The sequence below is a fragment of the Musca vetustissima genome, unplaced genomic scaffold (assembly GCF_032173495.1).
Source record: "Musca vetustissima isolate MV318-11 ecotype Yass unplaced genomic scaffold, APGP_CSIRO_Mvet_v1 utg9675, whole genome shotgun sequence".
Classification (NCBI taxonomy): domain Eukaryota; kingdom Metazoa; phylum Arthropoda; class Insecta; order Diptera; family Muscidae; genus Musca; species Musca vetustissima.
The window spans coordinates 88,722-114,310 of NW_026881036.1; the positions used below are offsets into that span (position 1 = coordinate 88,722).

General features: G+C 35.3%; 1 protein-coding gene across 1 annotated transcript in view; it reads right to left on the reverse strand.

Annotated features, from left to right (window-relative positions):
• Window positions 1–1,291: 1,291 nt before the first annotated feature.
• LOC133327115 (uncharacterized) overlaps window positions 1,292–25,589 on the reverse strand; it is a 37,133-nt gene continuing 12,835 nt past the window's right edge. Inside the window, exons 4-11 of the mRNA XM_061535687.1 lie at window positions 22,732–22,810; window positions 22,530–22,633; window positions 17,854–17,991; window positions 11,328–11,552; window positions 5,534–5,740; window positions 5,188–5,398; window positions 4,993–5,125; window positions 1,292–3,738 (exon numbers count right to left, since the gene is read on the reverse strand). Of these exons, the coding sequence (XP_061391671.1) occupies window positions 1,294–3,738; window positions 4,993–5,125; window positions 5,188–5,398; window positions 5,534–5,740; window positions 11,328–11,552; window positions 17,854–17,991; window positions 22,530–22,633; window positions 22,732–22,810 (3,542 nt within the window). The 3' untranslated portion in view covers window positions 1,292–1,293. The remainder of the gene's footprint in view (window positions 3,739–4,992; window positions 5,126–5,187; window positions 5,399–5,533; window positions 5,741–11,327; window positions 11,553–17,853; window positions 17,992–22,529; window positions 22,634–22,731; window positions 22,811–25,589) is intronic.

The window sequence follows — 25,589 nt, forward strand, 5'->3', positions numbered from 1 at the left end:
TAAAAAACTAAACATAGATTTGAAAATCTTTGAAATATCAGTTTGTTGCATTTAATGGTCGTTTTTTGTAATATTTTTTTGTTTTTGTTGATGTTGAAAAAATAAGTTGAACTTTGTTTTTTTTTTGTTGTAAAGCTTTTTTGTTGTTGTGGTAATCATAGACTTAGTGGAAGTCGGGATTACTTTGAGGGTTTTTGGCAAGCAGGATGGAGGAAGGTGAGAAGTTCTTTATAGAAACAATCTGGAGCCAATAAATTAGGAATTTTTTGGGGCCAATTTTTTTATAGGAAAAAATCAAATCAAGCCATTTTTTCTTTGGAAAAAAATCAGGCCCCAGTTAATGAGGCATTTTTTTTCTATAGAAAAATATCAGGCCTCAGTTAATGAGGCATTTTTTTTCTATAGAAAAAAATCCAGCCTCAGTTAATGAGGCATTTTTTCCAGGCCTCAGTTAATGAGGCATTTTTTTCTATAGAAAAAAATCAGGCCTCAGTTAATGAGGCCTGAGTTAATGAGGCATTTTTTCCAGGCCTCAGTTAATGAGGCATTTTTTTCTATAGAAAAAAATCAGGCCTCAGTTAATGAGGCATTTTTTTCTATAGAAAAAAATCAGGCCTCAGTTAATGAGGCATTTTTTTCTATAGAAAAAAATCAGGCCTCAGTTAATGAGGCAAAAAAAATCTGACCTCAGTTCAGAAACCTCACTTCTGAGGCATTTTCTTCTATAGAAAAAATCTGACCTCAGTTCTGAGGCATTTTTTTCTATAGAAAAAAATTTGACCTCAGTTCTTATGCATTTTTTTCTATAGAAAAAATCTTAGGCATTTTTTTCTATAGAAAAAATCTGACCTCAGTTCTTATGCATTTTTTTTCTATAGAAAAAAAATCTTAGGCATTTTTTTCTATAGAAAAAATCTGACCTCAGTTCTAAGGAATTTTTTCTATAGAAAAAATCTGACATCAGTTCTGAGGCAGTTTTTCTATAGAAAAAATCTGACCTCAGTTCTGAGGCAGTTTTTCTATAGAAAAAATCTGACCTCAGTTCTGAGGTATTTCTTTCTAAAGAACAACATTTGACCTCAGTTCTGAGGCATTTCTTTCTAAAGAACAACATTTGACCTCAGTTCTGAGGCATTTCTTTCTAAAGAACAACATTTGACCTCAGTTCTGAGGCAAAGAGCCATATTTCCATAGAAAAACAAATTCTGATGAATTTTCGGAAGAACTTCAGTTACCCTTCTCTCCCTCCCAATCTGCTTGTCAAAATATACCCATTGGATACCCTTAACCACCTTAAATCAAATGTGACTTCCGATTAGAATGTTCAATGGCTGCCAATAGTTCATGTTTCTGTCTCACATACAACCTCCCCTTTTTCCATGGATTCTGCAAAAGCAGCGGCTTAAAATCATCCCGCAAACATCGTTCACGTGCTCCAATAACTGCCACCAAACAAAAATTATCCAAAGCTTCATTTGAATATATCGGACCATTGCTGCCCTTCAGGACAGCGGCCATATTCAATTGTTTGACGACCAAATTTATAACCTCCCTTGCTGAGGTCTTAGCGGTGACATGCAGTTTCAAACTTGTACCCGATGCCAAACCAGTATTATAGGCTGTATAAACCTGTATTATACCCGATGGTGTATTTTCCGATTGATTCTCTGACACCAAGGTGGGACAACTACTGGCCGTATATTCTTCCGTACTGTTGAGCCTTTGTATATGTCGGCTGGTTGAGGGTTTCGCCAGCGACGTCATATTCTCATCCAAACTTGATGATGTTGAGGTCTTGATATCCGATTGCAGGGCACTCAGTGTGGATTTCAGGTACAAACCGTTGTCACGTAAATTAGCACTGGAGGCTGATTTCACTTTTTCGGCGGTCTTTATCTGTTTGCATTCATATTCGCCATTGTAGTTGACCTTCAACGATTGACTGGAACCTAGGGCGGCTGGGTCCGTCACCAAATAGGGCGCCGAACTGGAAGAGTGTACCGTTATCATGGGTGTCACCGGTGTCGTTGAGGTCGGTGTTATATTTGACGACGTCCGCTTACGTTGTAGACCCTGAATTTGTTTTTGATTTTGTTTGGCTGTTTCACTTAGCGTATCATCCGATCGTGAGGGTGGTACACTGAAGACCTGGCCGAAGTCACTGTTACTTGTGATCACCGAATCATTGGCCGAATAATAACTGTGGGTGGTACAATGGGAGGTTACTGAATCACCGGAATTTTTCCTCAACGAGGGTACCTCGGTGGACATACCCTCATTTTGGACCTGTAAAAAGCTGGTGGTTGTGGTGGGTGTGGTCAGGGTACACGATGTGGTTAGACTGTTGGGTTGATTTGATTTTTGATTGCCCATCGACGAAGTAGCGGCTCCGGTTGGTGTTGTGGCTGCGGATAAGCCGAGATTTTGTTCCGACTTTGAATGTTCTGGTCCCAAATTAGAACTACTGTGGCTTGAGCCTGGGCCAGGCCAGCTGCCACGTCCCGAACCGGATTTTGTAAATTTCATATCTCCACGCATGGGTGGTTGCAGCAGCTGGGCGTTGTTGGCATTGGGATTTTGTTCGGAATTTTGGGCGAAATCCAAAATCTCTTTCATAGCCGCCGAGGGTGGGGCATTTTTATCGCGGGCAAATGCAATAACATCCATTAGCCAACGTACTGCCTTCCAGACGGCATTCAGGCTTGCTGTCAATTCCTGTAATTTGGCCAAACGTTCCTTGGCCGTTTGCAATTCACTTGTGGAGAATGCCTCCCGCTGGGAATGATTCGCCAAGGTGGTATCCAATTCCAGGATACACGATAACCTTGCATATTTTTGTATTATACCCGGTTGGTAGGTTGACAAATGAATCATTTCAAATGCCTGTATACTTAGGCAGGCCAGATCTTCACGTTGCAGCAATAGTTCCGATTGCCCGGGTACCGCACAACTCAACTCCACCGAGGGACATATTATCAAGAAACTGATATCCCGACTGTGTTCAATAACCTCCACATCATATAGGCGATGGGTGGCTGTATCCTGGGGCTTAATGTTCATATAGGAAAACAGTTTATTCGTGGCCGCCGTCAAATCGTATAGGAACAACCGTTGAACTTCAGTTGTGGCTTCCGGATTCGCATTGAATTCCAAAGCCAAACGCATAGGACTACTGCTACGGCGGCCATCCTCCGGCTTACCCTCCTGATTGCTACCGCCACGTTTCAGTACCTGCCATTCCTCAGCGGATATATGACTATTGTCACGTACCTTACAATGCGGCAGGACATTTGGTGTCTTAGCCGGCACTACCACCTGTATCTGATCCATAGAACATTGCATTTTCAGATACCCCAAATAGAGGCCAGGACTTAAACGTTGATGAGCCATCTGATGATATTGAACCTGATCGGCTAGGGATGAAATTAGAATTTCATTGATATTATATTCTTCGTGTATGGCACCGATTTTCTTTTGTAATTTATTCACGGGTAACCAACGCGAATTTAAGATGGATACTTGTTTTTGACTTTTCACCGATTGGATGGAGGTCAAGACCACTGTGCCGTGGGCATCTTTCAACGGTTTGTAATACAACTGACCGAGATCATTGAAACCCAACGCCGATTGCATTTGACAAACAGCGGAGAGGAGTTTTGTACGAAAATGATTGGCGGAGGTAAGATTACGTTCCATATCGGTGCGTAAGGATTTCACATCATCCCAAGTGCAGGCGACCTGAAATAGGGGAAAAAGAACAGAGAAGGGTTTAAGTTTTTTATGTTACAAGATTTGTTAGGACACCAAAAAATGATTTTTTCGGATTATTTTTTTATTTAACCAGTAAGGAAAGTAGTAAAGCCGGACTGGGCCGACTATATGACTCTCTTCACCACTTTGGTATATTATACATAGTCTCCTAACAGCCTTCGCGCTGTTAGGCAAATCAAAAGATATATAGGGACTTTGGTTAAATCGGACGAAAATATATATGGGAGCTATATCTACATCTGAACCGATTTCAACGAAACTTAGCACACATCATTCTAGGCTTAATTCAGTATGCTGTGCCAAATTTCGTGCAAATCGAAAGATATATAGGGTCTTTGTTGCACCATTTACATAAAATCGGACGAAAATATATATGGAAGCTATATCTAAATCTGAACCGATTTTCAGAACGCTGTGCCAAATTTCGTGCATATCGAAAGATATTTGGGACTTTGGCGCACCATATACCTTAAATCGGACGAAAATATATATGGGAGCTATATCTAAATCTGAACCGATTTTCGGGAAATGTAGCACACATCATTCTAGGCTTAATTCAGAACGCTGTCCCAAATTTCGTGTATATCGAAAGATATTTTGGGACTTTGGCGCACCATATACCTTAAATCGGACGAAAATATATATGGGAGCTATATCTAAATCTGAACCGATTTTCACGAAACTTAGCACACATCATTCTAAACATAATTCAGTACGCTGTGCCAAATTTCGTACAAATCGAAAGATATATAGGGACTTTGGTTCACCATTTACATTAAATCGGACGAAAATATATATATGAGCTATATCTAAATCTGAACCGATTTTCACGAAACTTAGCACACATCTAGGCTTAATTCAGTACACTGTGCCAATCGAAAGATATATAGGGACTTTGGTGCACCATTTACATTAAATCGGACGAAAATATATATTGGAGCTATATCTAAATCTGAACCGATTTTCGGGAAACTTAACACACATCATTCTAGGCTCAATTCAGTACGCTGTGCCAAATTTCGTGCATATTGAAAGATATTTTGGGACTTTGGCACACCATATACCCTAAATCGGACGAAAATATATATGGGAGCTATATCTAAATTTGAAAAGATTTTCACGAAACTTAGCACACATCATTCAAGGCTCAATTCAGTACGCTGTGCCAAATTTCGTGTAAATCGAAGGATATTAAAAATATTTATAGAATTTCAAACTCACCTTCATTAGCCAATGATAATCACTGTTCAAGGTGCTCGGAAATGATTCATCGATTTCGATAACCGGTAGGAAGTCTTCACTAGTTACCAATATTTTATCTTCACAATAAACAATACTGGCCAAATAAATACCCCTACGAAAAAAATAATTAAATCAATTTTTTTTTTATTTCAGGAATATCGCCAATGCCCTTACCTTCTCAAATGTTTCTGGAATTTCGATGCCACCGAAAACAACTGTTTAATGGTGGTCTTCTTTTTGGGATTTTTCCGTTGCTGGCTATTGGTGTCCAAAGTCAATTCGGAGACATCGGATGGACGGGCCAAGCGGACAGCGGTAAATAGATTGTCTAGCATACGCTGGCGACCCGTATAACGATCTTCACGATTATTTAAATCACGCCAGCCTAGAGAAGGAATACAATTAAATCAATTAAAATTCTTGGCATTAATTTAAAAAAAAACCGCTTTCATCACAAGGACAATGAGAATGCCAGGAAGCAAGAACAAAAAAAAAAATATTATTCACTCTCTATACTCACTTGACGGTATAACACTGGCTGGCACCGAACACTTATATGGTCCCCATCCTTTAACATTGCCACTGGCCGCGCGTATGAAATAGCGTCGACCCTGTGTCAAGCCCGCAATCTGACACTGTGTACCCATGGTACCGTGAAAGCTACGCCAGTCCATAAGTTCACGTTCGCCCACAACATTACTGAAATCTGCACGAGTTGACCATTGCACTGTAAATAGAAAACAAAAACGAAAAAAAATGAGAAAAAAGTTGAGAATGAGATTGTGAAAATAAATAAAAAAAAACAACAAATGCTTTGTTGTTGTTGGGGTTTTTTCTTTGTATAAATCTGTTGAGTGTTGACATTGTGTGACACCGCAGTGATGAAAGCGGTATCAGACAGCAATTATCCCGAACAACAAGGTAGATGGAGGTTGGTGTTGTTGAACAAAGCACAAAAGGATTCACCGTTGCAGTGATGGACAAATGGACGAACGAACAATTTCACAATTCAAATTATGAAATTTAATATTGTTTGTATTGTTGTTGGAGTTTCCACTTCAATTCAATTTCACCTGTTGTTGTGTCACAGACACTATCCTTTTGCCGGATGGAGTGATTGAGGTGGGGGGAGGACACAATGGCTAGGTATTTGTGGTTTGAATTGTTATGTCATATTTGATATATAATGGAAAATGAATGAATTATATGAATAGATTCGCCCTCCAAGAATTCGTAATGTTACACCCATAATGCCATGTTACTGCCATCATATAGGACATAGACCAAAACATGGACCGATATTGATAATTTTTTGTAAGAACATTTACTATCCTATGAGAACCCAAATTACAGCCAATTCGGTTGGAAAAAATATGAAATTTGTTTGAAAAAGTTCCCAAAATACCGAACAATGTTGATTAATTTTATGTGGGGGCAGCCACGAAAATTGAGGCAATATTAAAGTTTTTTGTGGCTTTATATTCCTTGAGAACCTAAATTATTATATTACTAGCATATGCCTGCAACTTCGTTAGCGAATGTAGGAAATATTTAAACATGTATTAACATATTATTTTATTTTCACAGAAAACGGCATATGTCAGAATTAATATATGAGTACCATTTAGAACCAAATTTCATGATTCGAGCTCTTAAGGTTCACCCAAATCCAAATTTTCCATTTAGCACACATTATTTCCATAAGTACCCTTCAAACATCCAAGAAAACTTCATGCATACCCCGATCCTACACCCCCACAATGATTCCAAATTCAAATTTCAGGATTCCAACTCTATTGGTCCACCCACAATTCAAATTGCACCATATTTAGTACACAGTAGTACGAATTTCCAAAACCCCAATCCTACAACCCCACAGTCATCCTAAATCCATGTTTCAGGATTCCAACTTTATCGGTTGACCCACAATTCAAATTGTACCAAATTTAGTACACAGTAGTACGAATTTCCAAAACCTCCCAAACCAACACCCCCACAGTGATCCTAAATCCAGGTATCAGGATTCCAATTCTATCGATTCACCCACAATTCAAATTGTATCAAATTTAGTACACAGTAGTACCAATTTCCAAAAAATTCTACATACCCCAATCCTACCCCCCATACTGATCCTAAATCCAAGTTTCAGGATTCCAAATCTATCGGTTCACCCACAATTCAAATTGTACCAAATTTAGTACACAGTAGTACCAATTTCCAAAACATTCTACATACCCCAATCCTACCCCCCCCACACTGATCCTAAATCCAAGTTTCAGGATTCCAACTACTAAATTTAGTACATAGTAGTACCAATTTCCAAATCTTCTTACGTACCCAATCCTAGACCTCCACAGTGTTAATAAATCAAAATTTCAAGATTCCAACTCTATCGCTTCTCAATCTTGCACCTCAACAGTGATCCATACTCCAAATTTCATGATTCTAGCTCTATTGGTTATCCTAAAATTCAAATTGTACCAAATTTAGTACCGTTTAGTACACATAAGTGTTATTTTCTTAAACTGAATCCTGACCCCAATCACACACCTCTACATTGATCCTAACTTCAAATTTCATTGTTCCCGCTCTATCGGTTCACCCAAATCCAAACTGTACCGATTATAGTACGATTTAGTACTTTTCGTACACACAAGTAACAAATTTCTAAAACTACGTCCATATCCCAATCCAAAAACCCAGCCTTATCTGTCACCTTTGAACCAAGAGTGACCCTCACCCAAAATTTCAGGATTCTAGCTTCAGCCGGTCGTCTGGGCGTTGATGAATCGTTAAGTCAGTCAGTCAATCACTTTACTCTTTTATTAGTATAGATTAGTACTTTTCGTACCGTTCTAGTACCAATTTCCAAAAACCCAGCCTTATCTGTCACATTTGAACCAAGAGTGGCCCTCACCCAAAATTTCAGGATTCTAGCTTCAGTCGTTTCGTCTGGACGTTGATGAATCGTTAAATCAGTCAGTCAGTCAATCACTTTACTCTTTTATTAGTCAATTAGTTTGAAAAACGTTTCTAAACAGAAAATAATTCATGTTTTATAAATTGTGTTCAGAATGGGTAGTCAATATTTAAATTTCTGCATTTTATGAACACAATTCATTATATTAAATATACTATAGAATTTAATTCATAAAATAAAAAAAAAACAATGAAGTGAATAATGATTTGAAATGAGCCACATAAATAGTATGAAAACAATTAATATTCACAATATGAACATTTCTGCATTTTATGAACGCAATTCATAAAACTAAAAAAATTCTATTAATTTTTTCATAAAGTCAATATCTAAAATAATGCAAAAAATTGTGAAAAAATACGAATAGTTACAGTAATTATAAATGAAGCACATACAAAATATTGCCAACATTCAGATTTCTGCATTTTATGAACACAATTCATAAAACAAAAAAAAATGCTATAAATTAAATCATGAATTAAATTAATAAAATATTGGGATAATAACATTTGTTACAGGAATTTTATATGAGGCACATTAACAGTGTAATAGTGTTTAGAATGTATTGCTATTATTCAAATTTCTGCATTTTATGAACACAATTCATAAAACTACAAAATTCTATTAATTTATCATAACGTCCAAAATATTGGAAATATAAGAATAGTTATAGAAATTCTAGAAGAGGTATACAAAAAGTTTTGCAAATATTCAGATTTCAGCATTTTATGAACACAATTCATAAAACTAAAAAAACACTATAAATTTGTTCATGAATTAAATTAATAAAAATATTGGGATTACAACAACAGGAATTCTAAATAAGGTACATGAACTGTATGGAAATCATGAATAGTGTTCAGAAAGTGTTGCCAGTATTCAAGTTGCTACATTTTATGAACGCAATTCATAAAACAAAAAAATGCTATTAATTTCATTTATAAAGTCAAAAAGAGTGTAAATATAAGAAAAGCTACAGTAATTTTAACTGAGTTACATGAAAAGTGCTGTCCATATTCAGATTTCTGCATTTTATGAATGCAATACATAAATTTATAAACTACTATAAATTAATTAATGAATTAAATTCTAAATGAGGTACGTGAACAGTAAGGAAATCATGAACAGTGTTCAGAAAATATTGTCAAAAAAGTTTTGCAAATATTCAGATTTCGGCACTTTATGAATGCAATTCATAAAACGTACTATTAATTTATTCCTAAATTCATTTCCTAAAATAATGCACAAAATATGAAAAACATAATAATAGTTACAGGAATTCTAACTGAGGTAGAATACAGAAATCTGTACATAAAATACAGATTTCTGTATTTTATGAACACAATTCATAAAATTAAAAAAATACTATACATTTTTTCATGAATTAAACTAATAAAACATTGAGATTTGTTACCGGAATTCTAAATAGGGCACACGAACATTATGGAATTCATGAAAAGTGTTTAGAAAATGTTGTCAATATTCAGATTTTGGCATTTTATGAATGCGAGTCATAAAAGAGTAATATAAATTAATCCATAATATATAGAATAAAAAAGAGTGATTATAAGAATTGCTACATAAATTAGAAATGAGGCATATGTACACTAGGGAAATATGAATAGAATTCTGAAAGTGGAGCCAATATTCAGATTTTTGCATTTTATGAACACAATTCATAAAACTAAAAATACTATAAATAAATTTATAGTATTAACTTTATTTCATATAATAATATAAAGAGGTGGGATTACAAAAATTGATATAGGAATTCTAAATGAATGAATGGAGTTTTGAACAAATTTCTTAAAATAAAAAAAAAATATATATTATGAATGCAAATTACGAACAATTTCATTAATCACAGGAATTCCTAATTATTTAAAAATTGTTTTATTTTATCTTTTTCATATTATATGAATTGTGTTCAGAAAGTGTAGTCAATATTCAGATTACGGCATTTTATGAATGCAAATCATAAAACTAAAAGAATATTATAAATTAATTCATGAATTACATTCATAAAATAATAATAAAATCGTGGGGCGATGAGAATTGAGAATTCAGAAAACAAGAAACTATGAACTATTATTAACCCTCCATTTGCCATATTATATAAATAATGCCCAGAATGTATTGTCAATATCCAGATTTCTGCATTTTATGAACTTCATTCATAAAACTAAAAATACAACGAATTTTGTTCATAAATTCAATAAAATAATAAAACTGGTAGAGTTATAAGGAATTCTACTAAGATGTGTTTGAAATGAAATATCAATGGAAATTATGAACAAATTTCTTGAAATAAGAATAAATTATGAATATTGTCATTATTTAATTAAATTTGTTGACATATTTTCCTAAATATTTTAATTTTTTTATTTAAACATTAAGTTCTCAGTTTGTGAGATTAAAATGAACTATGATGGAGGCATAAACAAATTTCATAAACTAAGAAGAAACTACGAATGATTTTATGGAAAATTCCATTCTTTAAAGAAATAAATTCCTAAAAATGTGTAAATTGTTTTATTAATACTTCAATTTGACATCAAAAATTAAAATAGAACCATTTCCACATAAAATAAAAATGAGCCCTTTCAAGTTTATATTAAAATTCTGATTCTGTATTTCTTTGTGCAAGTTATTTACACAACTTATTAGGATTATCTTTTTATTGGTCTCATTCGGAGAAATATCCTTTGTCCTTTACACAGGAAAAAAAAAACAATTCCCACGTAACTTAACCCAGCAACAAAACAAAAAATCTCTATGGAAAATAAGTTACTCCTTCTTCGTTCTGGTACATTTCCTGATTTACTTTTTTTGTTTTTTATTTTCATTTGGATTGTGTGTGTATTGCAAAAAAGGATGATAATAATGAAATACCCAAAGCAATGATGACCAATTGAGTCCTTTGGCAAATCATACAGAATTTAAAACACACAACCAATTGGCAATACTTGAGAAAATACTTCACGTTTCATGGGAAGCTTAAAAACCGAAAGGCAGTGAATGAGATACCCTGGTGCATGATGTAAACACTGAAGTGATGATATTCAAGTATTACACTATTTATTTGCAATATCCTTGGGTCCATGAAGACACGTAGACGAAGGCACACACACACTCTCCAGCTCCCTCTTGGATACACTTACAAATCAACCTCTCAATTGCTGTCCATGTCGATGTTCATTTTTAATCCTCTTGCTACGTTCGGTCCTTTATTCACACACACACACACACACACACAGAGAAACAAAAAAGTAGTGTGTGTGCTTGATTACTTCTCTGTGTGTATGTATGCATGTGTGTAAGTTCGTATATTTACCTTTAAATTTAGTACCAATTGCTCCATCGAATGGTTCCAGTATTTGCACTTGTATCGAATTTTCACCCGTAACATCAACTGTAACCGATGCTGGGGCATCTGGTGGCCGTGCCTGATCCCAGCCCAGTAGCAAACGACGTAAACCTTTGACACGTCTTTCCCAAATGCCAATTTGCTTATCGACCTCATTGCCGGTACAGCCAGTAACCGAGGAACCAGTATTACCTGTAAAAAGAGGCAGGAGGAAGAAAGAGAAAAAGGGAAACACAGAATTAGTATGACTTAACAACACTTAAGCTTTGTGGTCAATGATGTGGGTGGTGGTAATGGGAAAAAATGGGATAAGTCAAAAAATAGAAAGTTTAGAGGAAAATGTCTATGGAGACAATAATAACTGGGTAATATCTAAATAATATCTAAATAGTAACTTTGATTATAAAATTTGCTGAGATTAACATTTAGAACACAAACTACAAATATTCAGATTCTAGAAACCATTTAAAAAATATCCAAATCCTAGGGACTATTCTAAAAAAAAAAACAGCAACAACCATTGATGAGGTGAATCTGCCGTATGGAGCCTCTGATAAAGATTGTAGGCCTAAACATTCTGAGGGCTGCCATTTTCTGAAAAAGTCTATTTTTAAAGGGAAACTCATAGGTCCACAAGAAGATTCCTAATTCTGAGGTCTAATCATTGTAAAAGAACACATGTAAAAAATGTTTAAGTTAGAACGGGTCAAATTTTTTATACCCTCTAAAAAATTCATAAAATGTCGGCACTTTAATGGGGAGACTATGAATATTAAATTTGTTTGTTCGGAATATAAACTATCAATATTCCGATCATATAATATCATATAAATTAACCATTTTTAGACTCCCTAAGGCGATTCTGCACACTAGGACCTTTGACAAATAAAAAGAATATCTCACAAAAAAACCCTAGAGCTGTCATTATTATAAGAAAATCGGAGGTCAGGAAGAAGGTTCACAATTCTGAGGTATAAGCATTTCCTAAAACTTGTGTATCACAGTGCCTATTTTAATTAAAAAAAAAAAAATTAAAAAAGTTCCGACAGGTCGGACTTTTTATACCCTACACCTGTTGTTGGACATTAAAAACGACTAAAAAGATCGGTACCGTTAAATGGAGACTTTCTTATTTGAATTGTCTGCTACATATACTCGGGTAGGAAAACTGGGCTAGGAACTTCAACATACCAAAAATTAAGCTGGATCTTTGTTTGCGTGGGAGGGAAACAGAGTTTTTTATTTCCTACGAATCCCGCATACCAAATGACAACCACTTTGGGGCTAAAACCTTCAATATATCGACAAAGTTATCGAAAAATGTTTTTACGCCACGAGAACCTGAAATGAAAATTACATCCACTTCGATGGGGGGAAATTCGGGCAAAACATTAAAAATACCGAAAGTGGAGCGGTGAGGTGGCTATTTCTAAACTTGCAGCAAAATAGAAAATTTTCTGGCAAAAATGTGTTTCAACTCCAAGAATTTGGGATGACAAGTTGTAACCATTTCGGTGGGAGAATGCATATAAATCTTTCAAAATAAAATGAGGCGTAACCTATATATGGAGGATATATCCAAACATTGAATATTTTTAGTGAAGAACATATTCACTATTCCGGAATGCAATCTCTAAATGGAAATATGTCAGGCTCCAAAAACCTGGATTCAGGCTTCCTCCACTTCGGTGAAGAAATTCGGCTAGAACCTAATCTGGGATCGATATTCATAAATTTCGGTTGAATAATTTGACTCCCAATGAGAACCCAAAATATCAAATAAGAGATAGTATCAAATAGATAGATAGGTTGAAGAATGTGTCCAAAAATATCGATTAATGGTGGGGTCCGTTATAAGGGCTCTATCCCGAAAATACCGACATTTGAGAAATAACCTTATATGGGGGTTAACCTTGAAAGTGGACCAATAATATTTTTTGTGAAGGAAGTTTATCTAACCAATGAGAATTCAAAATAACTTGACTGAAAACCGTGTTCAAACTCCCAAACATACCGAAATTTTAGAGGTACGCTGTACCCTAGAAAGTAGATCGATATTCAAAACTTTGGTAGAAAATGTTTCTACCCAATAAGATCACTAATTATAGAATTAGGAATTAACCATAATCTGAAATACCCAATTGCATCCAATTCGGTTGAAAAACATACCTAAATCCCCCAAAATAATGAAATTCGGAACGTACCGTCATATGGGGACTATCCAAAAAAGTGGACCGACATTCATAATTTGTTGCAAACGGAATGGCAAATTTATGGTGCAAAATATTCCAGGGACTCTCAAAGATGAGTGGTCTCAGGATATTGAAAATTTTCAGAAATCGTATACACTATTTTCTAGGAAAATCGGAATACCGAAAGAAAAGTTGTTATTTTGAAGACATGTCATTTTTGAAACTGGGACTCGAACTAATGGACCTATAATGATCATTTTATGGGAGTATATTATTTAACCGTCAGTGAACCTAATGTCAAAATACCAAGTACCACCAAAAAACCTGAAATGCAGCGGGACCTTTTAATTGGGTCTATATTGAAATATGAACCCTTATTGAAACCTCAAATGATAAATTCCGTTTACAATTTCTTTTGTAACTTAAACCATTTTGCAAATTAACCAAACACCATACATTTATTGGCATTCGAACACTATCTGTCTCATGATACCTTACAACACGTATTAACCACGCACGTATCTGTTTGAAGTTGAGTTTCGACATGTATCGAGTACAATGGACAATCTACTTATGCACTTTTAATTGCAAATTACATTTGTACATTTGGAAAACAAACACATTGAATGGCATTCACACAATAATAGTTCGCATTTCTAAAGGAACTTGAGAGGAAAAATTAAAAAAAAAACTTTTAAAGATTTTGGCAAGGAAAAAACAAATAGGAATTTTCAGAAGCTGAGATTTCGAATTTGAAAAAGATCACAGTTAAATGCTTAAAGATGGAACGAAAATAAAATTAAATAAAAAGGGGAGGCTCATTGTTAAGGTCTGCTAAATTGTTTTTCATCGCAATCATTAAGTTCTTGTGTATGCATACCACAATTGGGCGCCACATTACAAAGTAATCATAGAAAGACGATTAAACATATTATTATTAATTTCAATAGGTCTCGTGATTGGGGCAAATCTATGCTCTGTAAAACTATAAATGTCTTCGAATCGAATCGCATTCTACGTCATTTTTAAAGCTGCTATTCGGTATGCAACAATTTGTAAATTTTGCAAACACCTTGTCACCACCCCTAGGATGATTGGTATTGAAAGTTGGATATATCGGCTCAAATGGGTTATATATAGCTCTCATACAAAGAAGGATGACCCCTTTTGTTAAACTCCGCTGGAAATCCATAACTTTTAACATGGCAATCATTAAGTTCTTGTGAATGCATACCACAATTGGGCGCCACATTACAAAGTAATCATAGAAACCCGATTAAACCTATTATTACAATTTTCTATAGGTCTCGTGACTGGGGCAAATCTATGCTCTGTAAAAATATAAAGGTCTTTGAATCGAATCGCATTTTTCGTCATTTTTATATTCAGATGATGAGTCTTGATTGGCGAGCTACTGGCCTTGGAGTCTTTTTAGACGAGCTGAAGGTCAGGAAGACTTTATGAATGAGCTGAAGTTGGAGAACTAAAGGAAATCTTTTTAGACAAACAGAGAGATGAAAGGAGTCTTTCATAGACGAGCCGAAGGGAGTATTTCATGAAAGCCAGGGAGTTATTATAGACGATCTGAAGGTGAGGTAGTGTTCATAGACCAGGTGAAGTCAGGAAGACTTTATGGATGAGCTGAAGCTGAAGAACTGAAGGAAGTCTTTTTAGACAAACTGAGAGATGAAGGGAGTCTTTCATAGACGAGCCGAAGGGAGTAATTCATGAAAGCCAGGGAGTCATTATAGATGGTCTGAAGGTGAGGGAGTCTTCATAGATAAGGTTAATGTCAGGAAGACTTTATGGATGAGCTGAAGCTGAAGAACTGAAGGAAATCTTTTTAGACAAACTGAGAGATGAAGGGAGTCTTTCATAGACGAGCCGAAGGGCCAGGGAGTTATTATAGACGATCTGAAGGTGAGGGAGTCTTCATAGACGAGGTGAAGTCCAGACAGTCCATATAGACGAGCTGGAAGTCATAGAGCTGGGCATAGAGCATAGAGTCAAAAGCTGGAAGCATAGAGCTGAAGTTAGAGACTCGTTATAGTCGAGCTGAAGTTCAGAGAGTCTTTATAGACAAACTGAAGGTCAGAGAGTCTTTATAGACAAACTGAAGGCCAGAGAGTCTTTAAAGCCGAGCTGAAGACCATCGAGTCTTTATAAAAGTGCTGAAGGTCGGGAAGACTTTATAGGTCAACTGTAGACTTTCTTTATGGAGGAGCTGAAGCTGATGAACCGAAGGAAGTCTTTTTAGACAAACTGAGAGATGAAGGGAGTCTTTCATAGACGAGCCGAAGGGAGTAATTCATGAAAGCCAGGGAGTCATTATATACGATCTGAAGGTCAGGGAGTATTCATAGACGAGGTGAAGTCCAGCCAGTCTATATAGACGAGCTGGAAGTGACAGAGTCTTTATAGAAGAGCTGAAGTTCAGAGATTCTTTATAGTCGAGCTGAAGTTCAGAGAGTCTTTATAGACAAACTGAAGGCCAGTGAGTCTATATAGACAAACTGAAGGTCAGAGAGTCTTTAAAGCCGAGCTGAAGACCATCGAGTCTTTATAAAAGTGCTGAAGATCGGGAAGACTTTATAGATTAACTGTAGACTTTCTTTATGGAGGAGCTGAAGCTGGTGAACCGAAGGAAGTCTTTTTAGATAAACTGAGAGATGAAGGGTGCCTTTCATAGATGAGACGAGTCTTTCACAGATGAGACAAGTCTTTCATTGGCGATCTGAAATAAGTCTTTCATAGACGAGTTGAATTTAGTCATTCTTAGACGATTTGAAGGGAATATTACTACATGACCTGAAGGGAGTCTTCATAACTGAATTTCAGGTAGGGGGTTTTTATTCATCGTTATATTATATTTTTTATTTGGATATGGGGGGTTTTGGGGTCGAGAAAATCATTTTTGATCTTTATTTTTAATTATGACCAACGCCAGAGGGCGTTTCATACATATGTTAACTATTTTTCGTCTATTTCCAGAGAAAAATTAAAAGTTTTTCGGTAAAATTGATAAAAAAAAAATCGAATTTTGAAACAAAATAATGTTATAGGGAAAAATCATTTTTTGAAAAGTGGGAGATTCGAAAATAGTGATAGACCTATGGTTCCTTCACCAAAGTTGCTTGGAATTGTCCATAAAATCATCCGAGGGGTTGGGTTTAATCGAATTGTTCGGCTCCATACAAATTTGCCCGCTCTAATGGACAAATATTGAAACTTGTTGTACCTTTCACTATGAAGCGGAAATATTCAGAATCTGTCAGACGCCTTTATCTAAACTGTGGCAAAACATAAATCAACATTGGAAAATTACTGTCCGGAGGTTCATCAGAAATCAAAATTACCGACTTTTAAATTGGAATATGCGGTTAGTACCGTTTTAATGCTAAAGCTCATACAGAAGACCCGTCCTTTATATGAGGAAACAGCTTTTTAATGAGCCTACGTTTAGTCTCATCGGTTGGAAATAGGATGCGAACTTTATATAGCGGAGAAGTGAGAACATGGGTCTACAAAATTTTTTGCAAGCAAGGTTTTGACCCTCTAAAATATCTAGATTGGATATAAAATTTAAAGCTTATATTTACACAGTAAAAGCTTATATTTACACAATTGTTATCTCACGTTCCGGTTTTTTATTACAAGTAACAAATGTTTTTGTTTCTTTAAATTCCGATCTATTACAAAAAAAAAACACAGCTTCTTCACTTTAAGTGTACTCAATCTACCCCACGCCGAAAAAAGAACTAAACTACATTCCCATTACAATCCATGTGATGGATGCTTCAACTCAGAACTATGGGTCCCAATCAACAAACGTATCAGGAAAAAAATGTACGCACAAAATGCTCAACTAAACTGCATTCCACTCCTCCAATCGAATAATGTTAGGCCGTTTCGACAGGCCTGCTCAACAACGAATTAAGTGCCATCAATTAAGAACATTGACGTATTGCGAAGCAGACTTGTAGAATCAAAAAAAAAAAAAAAAAAACTTAGTAACACAAAATGCAAACACAATTTTCCAAATGGGACCAAGTGAAGTGGAACTACCAAACCATGTTTCCAGCTAAGCCAACACCAAACATTTGGACGATTAGAATATTTATTACACTAACATCATCACCAGGTCTTTAAAGGTTTTTTTTGTAGTTAAACATCAAATGTAAACGTTGTGTTTGTTGCTGTTTCTAAGAATTTGTTTAAATTGTTAATTTTATGTGGGTCGATTTGTAGGCTATTAAAAGGTCATAACATTTAATTTTTTCCTTCTGTTTTTGATTACTTACCGATAATAATGCTTGAGATAGAGGGTCGGGTTGAAAACGATGGCTGACATGTTCCCTCCAAGCCGCTTAAATCGTGTATGCGGATTTCGGCATCTTTCAGTAGGCCATTTAATTTGGTGCCAATGCTATCAACGGAGACTGAAATCGAGAACAGAAACAAAAAAATATGTCAATTTTAATTTAAGACAAGAAACCAATTAGAAAAAATTGATGCTATGTATTGTATATAACTAAATATTAACAGGTCTGGAAAATCGTAATTAGTGTCAAAGTCATTTGAAATACTTTTATTGGAGTTCAAGCACTTCTCAAATGGAACTCTTCGCTTCCAAGTCTGAAATGTGAGCGATCATTCCTAACATATTGGAAACATAGGAATGACAGTGGATAGCGCCACCTAGAGGAAAAATGCAGCACTAAATAAGCAAGGACTACACAAATTCGATATGCATTTCTCTAGACTACCATAGATGGCAGCCTCATCACTTAGGACAGGCTACAGTCAATCAATCACTATTTGAATAAAATAAAAACCAGTGATAAAGGAAAGAGTACACAGGGATCGAATATGATGGTGTTGCTACGTGGAAGGTCCTATGCTCCCGAAGGGAGCAACAGGAGCACAAAAAATCCTTATCAAGTATCTTTCTCACATATTTTAAATGCTATACAGTAGAAATCGTTTATAATGACGACATCTAAAGGTCCAGAAAAAAAGTTCTATCCTCTATTTGACAAACATGTAGTGAAAGGTTAAATGTCTACATAGCTGATTTAGTACAGTTCTTCCATCTGAGGAATATGAAGATATTCCCCGCCAAATCCACAGCCACTCTGTTCACCACATGGACGGCTGAAATGAAGCTCCCTCTGAACATCATGGTTGATGGTGCAATAATTGCGACCACTAACTACCCAAAAATTTTGGGAGTAGCGTTCGATAGCTTATTTAAGTCGTCCGCGCAAGCCACCGCTTTTTGCGATAAGATGAGAAGTAGGAACAAGGTCCTCAAGTCGCTTGCCGGCAGCTCTTGTGGTGCTGATAAAGAGACCTTGTTGACCTCTTACAAAGCAATAGGTCGGTCGGTGGTAAGCCATAATCTTATGGATAGAATTCCCCCACCCAGGCACGTAAGGAGAGACCTACATGAGAGGTCCAACGGTATAAAAGAGAACCCCTAGATCGTGAGGCTTATCGAGCAGGAATTACCAGCATTCACACGGAAGCAGTTACCCAGGCAATGGACCAATACCGTGTGAATGCAGTACTTGGAGTCCACCCACCACCTATAGCAGCAGAAGAACGACAGCTGCCTACACAAACGAGAGTGGTTTTAGCCCAACTGAGATCAGGATGGTGCAGCCGCCTCAATTCGTATTGGGCCCGAATTGACAGCGCGGTAACAAACACATGCTCTGCATGTGGTTTTGGACCTCACGATACGCTGAATCTCTTTAACTGCCCTGCTAAACCCACTCATCTGTCTCCAGAATCTCTTTGGACGCAGCCGTTACAGATTGCAACCTTCCTGAACCTGGAAACAGAGGAGTCAGAACCAGATTAATTTAATACAACAAACATGTAGATAGTTGCTACAACAACAACAACCCTCTATTTGATATCACCTAGAGAGACCAATTTCGCCAAACTCTTGACCGCCATTATGTGCGTTTTCGTTTCAATGATTTTTGCTCTCTTTTTACTCCTCTAGGGAGCATAGGAGCTTTCACATAGCATCACCACCTAACTCGACAAATCCTTGTGTTCGTTTCTTTAATCATTGGATTTTTTTTATTCAAGTAGTGATTGGTTTACTGTATCCAAGATGGTGGGGCTGCCATCTATCGTTGTATAGAAAAAAACGTATAATCGAATTTCTGTAGTCCTTGATTAGTTAGTGTTGGTATTTTCATCTGGATGGCGCTATCTACTGCGATTCCTATTTTCCTCAATATTTTAGGAATGATCGCTCTTTTAATTAAGGATCTCAATACATCAGAAAGCCCATTGGTTTCCAATTCTAGCGGTTCCCAATTGTTCCTGTTCAATTTTGGGCAATGTTTTTTGAAATCGATTAGTCTTTGGGTTATGTTTCTTTATTCACTGGATTTTATTCCACCTAAGTAGGTCTATTGTTCTAGGTGATGAGGCGACTGTCATCTATCGTTGCCTAGAAACAACACTTTCTCGAATTTTGTGCAAATGCTGATGTCTTGGCTTTTTTAGTTTTTGCCTTTATATCCCTGGCTGGTGCTATCTACTAAAATTCCTATTTTCCATTATGCTTCAGTGTCGAAGTCGTTTGAAATATTTTAGGACAATATTATGGAAATTATCACTATTTTAATTAATGATCTCAATAAATTGTACATCGGTTTCTAATTGTAATTTAAGCGGTTCACAATTTCCCTTCTTCCTCTAAAATATTGGAGAAATATATTAGAATTTTTGTTCTCCTGTTATTCCTCTTGGGAGTCGATAAGTCTTTGTATTAAGTTTTTTAATTGATGAGGCAAATGCCATTTATAGTTGTCTAGAAACAACGCTACTTCGAATGTTGTACAATGATTGAGGTCACTGCTTATTATAGATCAATAGTCTGGCATCTATCGCCTCGAACAAACACCTCTTAGATTTCTGTGGGTTGTCTAGAAACAACCCTTTTTCAAATGTTATGCAGTGGCGGAGGTCCTTGCCCATTATAGATCAATAGAATAGATTGTCTGCCATCTATCGCCTCGAAAAAACACCTCTTAGATTTTTGTGAGGTGGTTGGAGCCTTTGCTTACCATTCCTATCATTCCTATTTTGCAATTTGTCAATATGTTGGGAATGATCGCTCCTAATTAAAGATCGCAATGAGGTCCATCAAAAAATCTGTCACTCTCAGTTCAAAAATCTGCACTCTTTTTTTTTACATAGAAGGGCTCTAATATCCCAGAAAAATATTTGTATTTTTGGCAATGATTTTTTGGTCCTCCGGTTACACCTCTTGGGAGTCGATTAGTCATTGTCTTAAGTTTCGTTAATCACTCGTTTTTATTCTATCTAAGTAGATGATTGGATTGTTGTAGGTTGCCCGAGGTGATGCAATCTATTGTTGTCTAGAAACAATGCCTTCTCGAATGGTTGTGGTCCTTGCTTATTATAAACTCAAACATAAGGCAGTGTAGTGCAAATTTGTCATTCCGTTTGCAACACCACGAAATATTCACCTGAGACCCCTGCATTCTTGATCAGAATAAAAATCAATGTCGATTCAGCGTGTCCATCCGTCTGTCTTTTTAAATCCCGATAGAGCTCGCAATGTTTAAGGTAAAGCCTTGAAATTTTGCACATACATTGCCACTATTCCTATAATGATTGGTATTTAAAACATAATATATCGGTCCACTTGTTGGGGGTAGTTCCCATATAAAGGTATTCCCCAACAGTTGATATTTTGAAGCTTTCGGGCACCATTTCCAACTAATCGGTTCTAATTTATTATTTTTGGTTCTCTCGGGGTAAACTTGTTAATATCAATAACATTATATATATTGGTCCACTTTTAGGAGTAGGCCCTACATAACGCTATATCCGAAATGTCGGTAATCTGGGGAGTTTGGGTTGGTGTTTTAACCAAATTGACTGTAAATTTTTATTCTGGATTTTCGTTGAGAAGAAAATCTCCCTATCAAAAATTATTAATATTGGCCCAAGTAGTAGCCTTCATATAAAAATACCACGCTTTTATACAAAATTGTCTGAAATGTGTTTTTCAGGTTCTCGTGGGGTATACATTTGGGTATAGCTTCCATACAACGGTAACAACCCAATTTCGGTATTTTGAAGACTTAAGACGCATTTCCACTGATTTACCCTGATTTAAATGCCCCTTTTAATTTTTGGCATGTTGAAGTTTTCAGTTTTCCAACCTGAGTATCTGTAACTTGGAGCATTATTTTTTTCAGAGAATGGACAAAACATGTTGCTATAAAATGAGTCGGTATAAAATGATAGGCCCTGCCAATCTTAACATCGTTTTTTTCCTCTAGGTGGCGCTATCAACACTGATTTCCGTGTTATGTTATCATCCTGTATTGATCTCAGGGTTAATAGATTGTCAGGTGGCTTTGAATACATTTCATCGAGAGAAACCACGAAAACCACTTAGAAATATATTTTTTCTTTACTGGGATTCGAAACCCATCGATTTATAGTCTGGTACACTGTACTACACCTATGATAGTTGTAGCATATCCTAGGCGGTAAAACTGCCATCTACCGTTGCCTAGAAGCAAAACCTCTTTGAAGTTTTATAGTGGTTTGAGTCCTTGCTCATTTAGTGTTGCCAATTTCCGTTTGTGTTATCCCCCTGTGTTGATACCGAGGTCGGTTATGAGAAGAGACTTCTGGAGGCCTGTATGTCCCTTTTTACAAATATTTAAAACCCAATTTGAAAGATTCGCACCCGGTTCCCATCGGTTTGCAGTTTTTCACGGCCCAAATGATATCAGAGAGAAAAAATGTTTACTCTCTTTCTCTCAATTTCTCTCTTCAATCATGTCTCCCAAAGGTTTTAATTTAAGAGATTTTTGGAGTCTCAGACTTTGTTGTTTTTTATACAATTATTTCAGTTGTTCCCAATTCCATTTTCAATATTATTTCGAAACTAGTAATTTTCAATACTTACACTGTGATCCCTCCAAGGCGCCATGTTGTAATAACATTTTAGTCATTGATCGATTATTGCTCAGCACGGCCACATCCAAAGGTGATAGGCCATCGGTGTTAATACTACAAAGAGAGAGGAAGAGAGAAAAACGAAAGGGAGAGAGAAGAGGAGAATAACAATTAAATATCAATAAAACCATTTTATTTTTTCTCCAACTTACCTGTTGACATCAACATCTGTCGATTCCAATATTGTACGAGCCTTATCCAAATGACCATGTTCGACGGCCGAGAAAAGAGCTGGAAAATAAAAAAAAAAAACAAATGACAGGAATTAATTAAATTATAGCGACAATATATTTGTAAAAAGAGAAAAACAGAATATTGAACTGCAAATTGATTAAAAAAGGAAGTTTTAATTAAACATTTTTTCCACAGTAATTTTTTCTCAGCAAAATACTTTGGAAAATTGTCAAAGTTTTGTTTTTTTATTATTTTATTGGAAAGAGGCCAAAAGAAGGAAAATCGATTTGTTGTGCATTCCACATTGAATAGAGTAATTGGGTTAATGGTGGAAAGGGGTTACAGATAAAAGAGTAAAACAAATTAGAGTTAGTACACAGAGAGAAATTTTGAGTAACAGAGAGTACAGATAATATAGACTATGTAGGTAGATAAATGTTAGCAATTATGTAGATGTCACAATTAGTGTACAGATATTATAAAGGTAGTGTAGATAATGTATCTAGAGTATCTAGATAATTTGTATCTATTTTCTGTACTTTATTATGGGTGGAAATTATAGAGAAAGTGTAGATAATGTATAGATATTATCTAGTGATTGTAGATAACATATAAACATTAGATATACAATGTAGATAATGCACATAAATTATAGAGATATCGTAAATAATGCAATGTACATGATCTAGGCACCGTAGATAATATTTAGATATCATCTACAGATTTCAGATAATATAAATCCACTATCTAAACAACGTAGATAATGTATACGCATTAACTAGACAGCGTATATAATTATGAACATTATCTAGGAAGCGTAGAAAAATTACAAACATTATCTAGGAAGCGTAGATAAATTACAAACATTATCTAGGCTGAATAGATAATGTACAAACTTTATCTAGACAGCATAAACATTTTCTAGGAAGCGTAGATAAATTACAAGCAATATCTAGTCAGCGGAGGTAATGTATAAACATTGACTAGGCAATGTAGATAATTTATAAATATTGACTAGGCAGCGGAGATAATGTATAAACATTACATAAGCAACGTAGATAATTCACGAACATTATTTATACAACGTATATAATTTACAAACATTATTTATACAACGTAGATAATGTACAAACATTATCTAGATAGATAATTTATAAACGTTATTTAGGCAGCGTAGGTGGTGTACAAACATTATCTGGCAGCGTAGATAGTGTACAAACATTATCTAAGCGGCGTAGATAATGTATAAACACGATATACATGATCATGATTATCTAGACGCACAGACGACGTATAAACATTATCTAATCAGCGTAGATTATGTATAAACATTGTATGGACATTATCTTATCAACGTAGATAATGTATACATATTATCTACATAGCGTTAAAAAATATAAACATTATCTACATAGCGTAGATAATTTATAAACATTATCGATATAGCGTAGATAATGTATAACTATTATCTAAACAGTGTAGATAATTTGTTTTAAATTATCTAAATGGCGCAAACAATTTTTAAACATTATCTAGGCAGCATATATAATGTTTAATCTTTATCTAGGTATCTTAGACAATCGGGTATGTTCTGGAACTCACGGCGTGTTCTTTTCACTTTACACATACACTTCACCTCAGAAGCTACCTCCTGTTCTGCTTCTCACGTGAATTGAAATTTTGAACTGCGACAAAAATAAACGTCGACATGGTACATTGCAGAAATAGTGTTGCCATTCAATATAAACTGTATTCGTTTTTAAGATTGTTTCTGTAATTTTTTAGTAATTTCGTTAATTCTAACGACATTTTATTATTATTTTTTAATATTTTTTTATTCGCAACATAAAATATATGTATGAAACCTCTGTAATATCATTAATTTCTTGATTGATTTAAGGGGAACATTTGGTAACCCTATCTTTTTCGGCCTTACTTCAAATCAGTTGTTTGTGTCAAGCAAGAAATTCAATTGAAGAAAATTTAAGACAAACCTTAGTATCTATTTAAAATTTGTTTTTAATGGTGTTTCATGTTCATTTTGTGATTTTAAATAAATTATACGCAATAATAACAAATCAATCTATCATAATGTGCGTTTTTTATTTCAAAAAAGATTTTCTTTTATATGAAAAAACATGAATACACCCGACTCTCACTATGGAAATGTAAGTGTAAAGAATACACCTCAAATGGGTGTAAAGTGTGTTACAGAACACCTCGGCGTGTGTTCGATACACTTCTGCCGTTGAAGTGAATGCCAGAACATGCCCGAATATTTAAAGAATATCTTGGCAGCATGGTTAATGTTTAAACGTTATCTAAGGAGCGAGGAAATGTTTTAATGTTATCTAGGGAGCGTAGATAATGTTTAAATATTATCTTAGCAGCATAGATAATGACATATTTTATCTAGACACCGGAGATTAGATGTAGACCGTAAATATAAATTATCTACACATTTGTGTGATTTAAGCATCATAGATAATGTATCTACATCATCTAAAGGCACAGACAATATATCTACATTATCTAAACGGCATAGATATTGTATCTACATTATCTAGAGAGCATAGATAACGTATCTACATTATCTAAATGGCATAGATAATGTGTCTACATTATCTAAATGGCATAGATAATGTGTCTACATTATCTAAATGGCATAGATATTGTATCTACATTATCTAAATGGCATAGATAATGTATCTACATTATCTAAATGGCATAGATAATGTATCCACATTATCTAAATGCCATAGATAATGTATCTACATTATCTAAACGGCATATATAATGTATCCACTTTATTTAAACGGCATAGATAATGTATCTA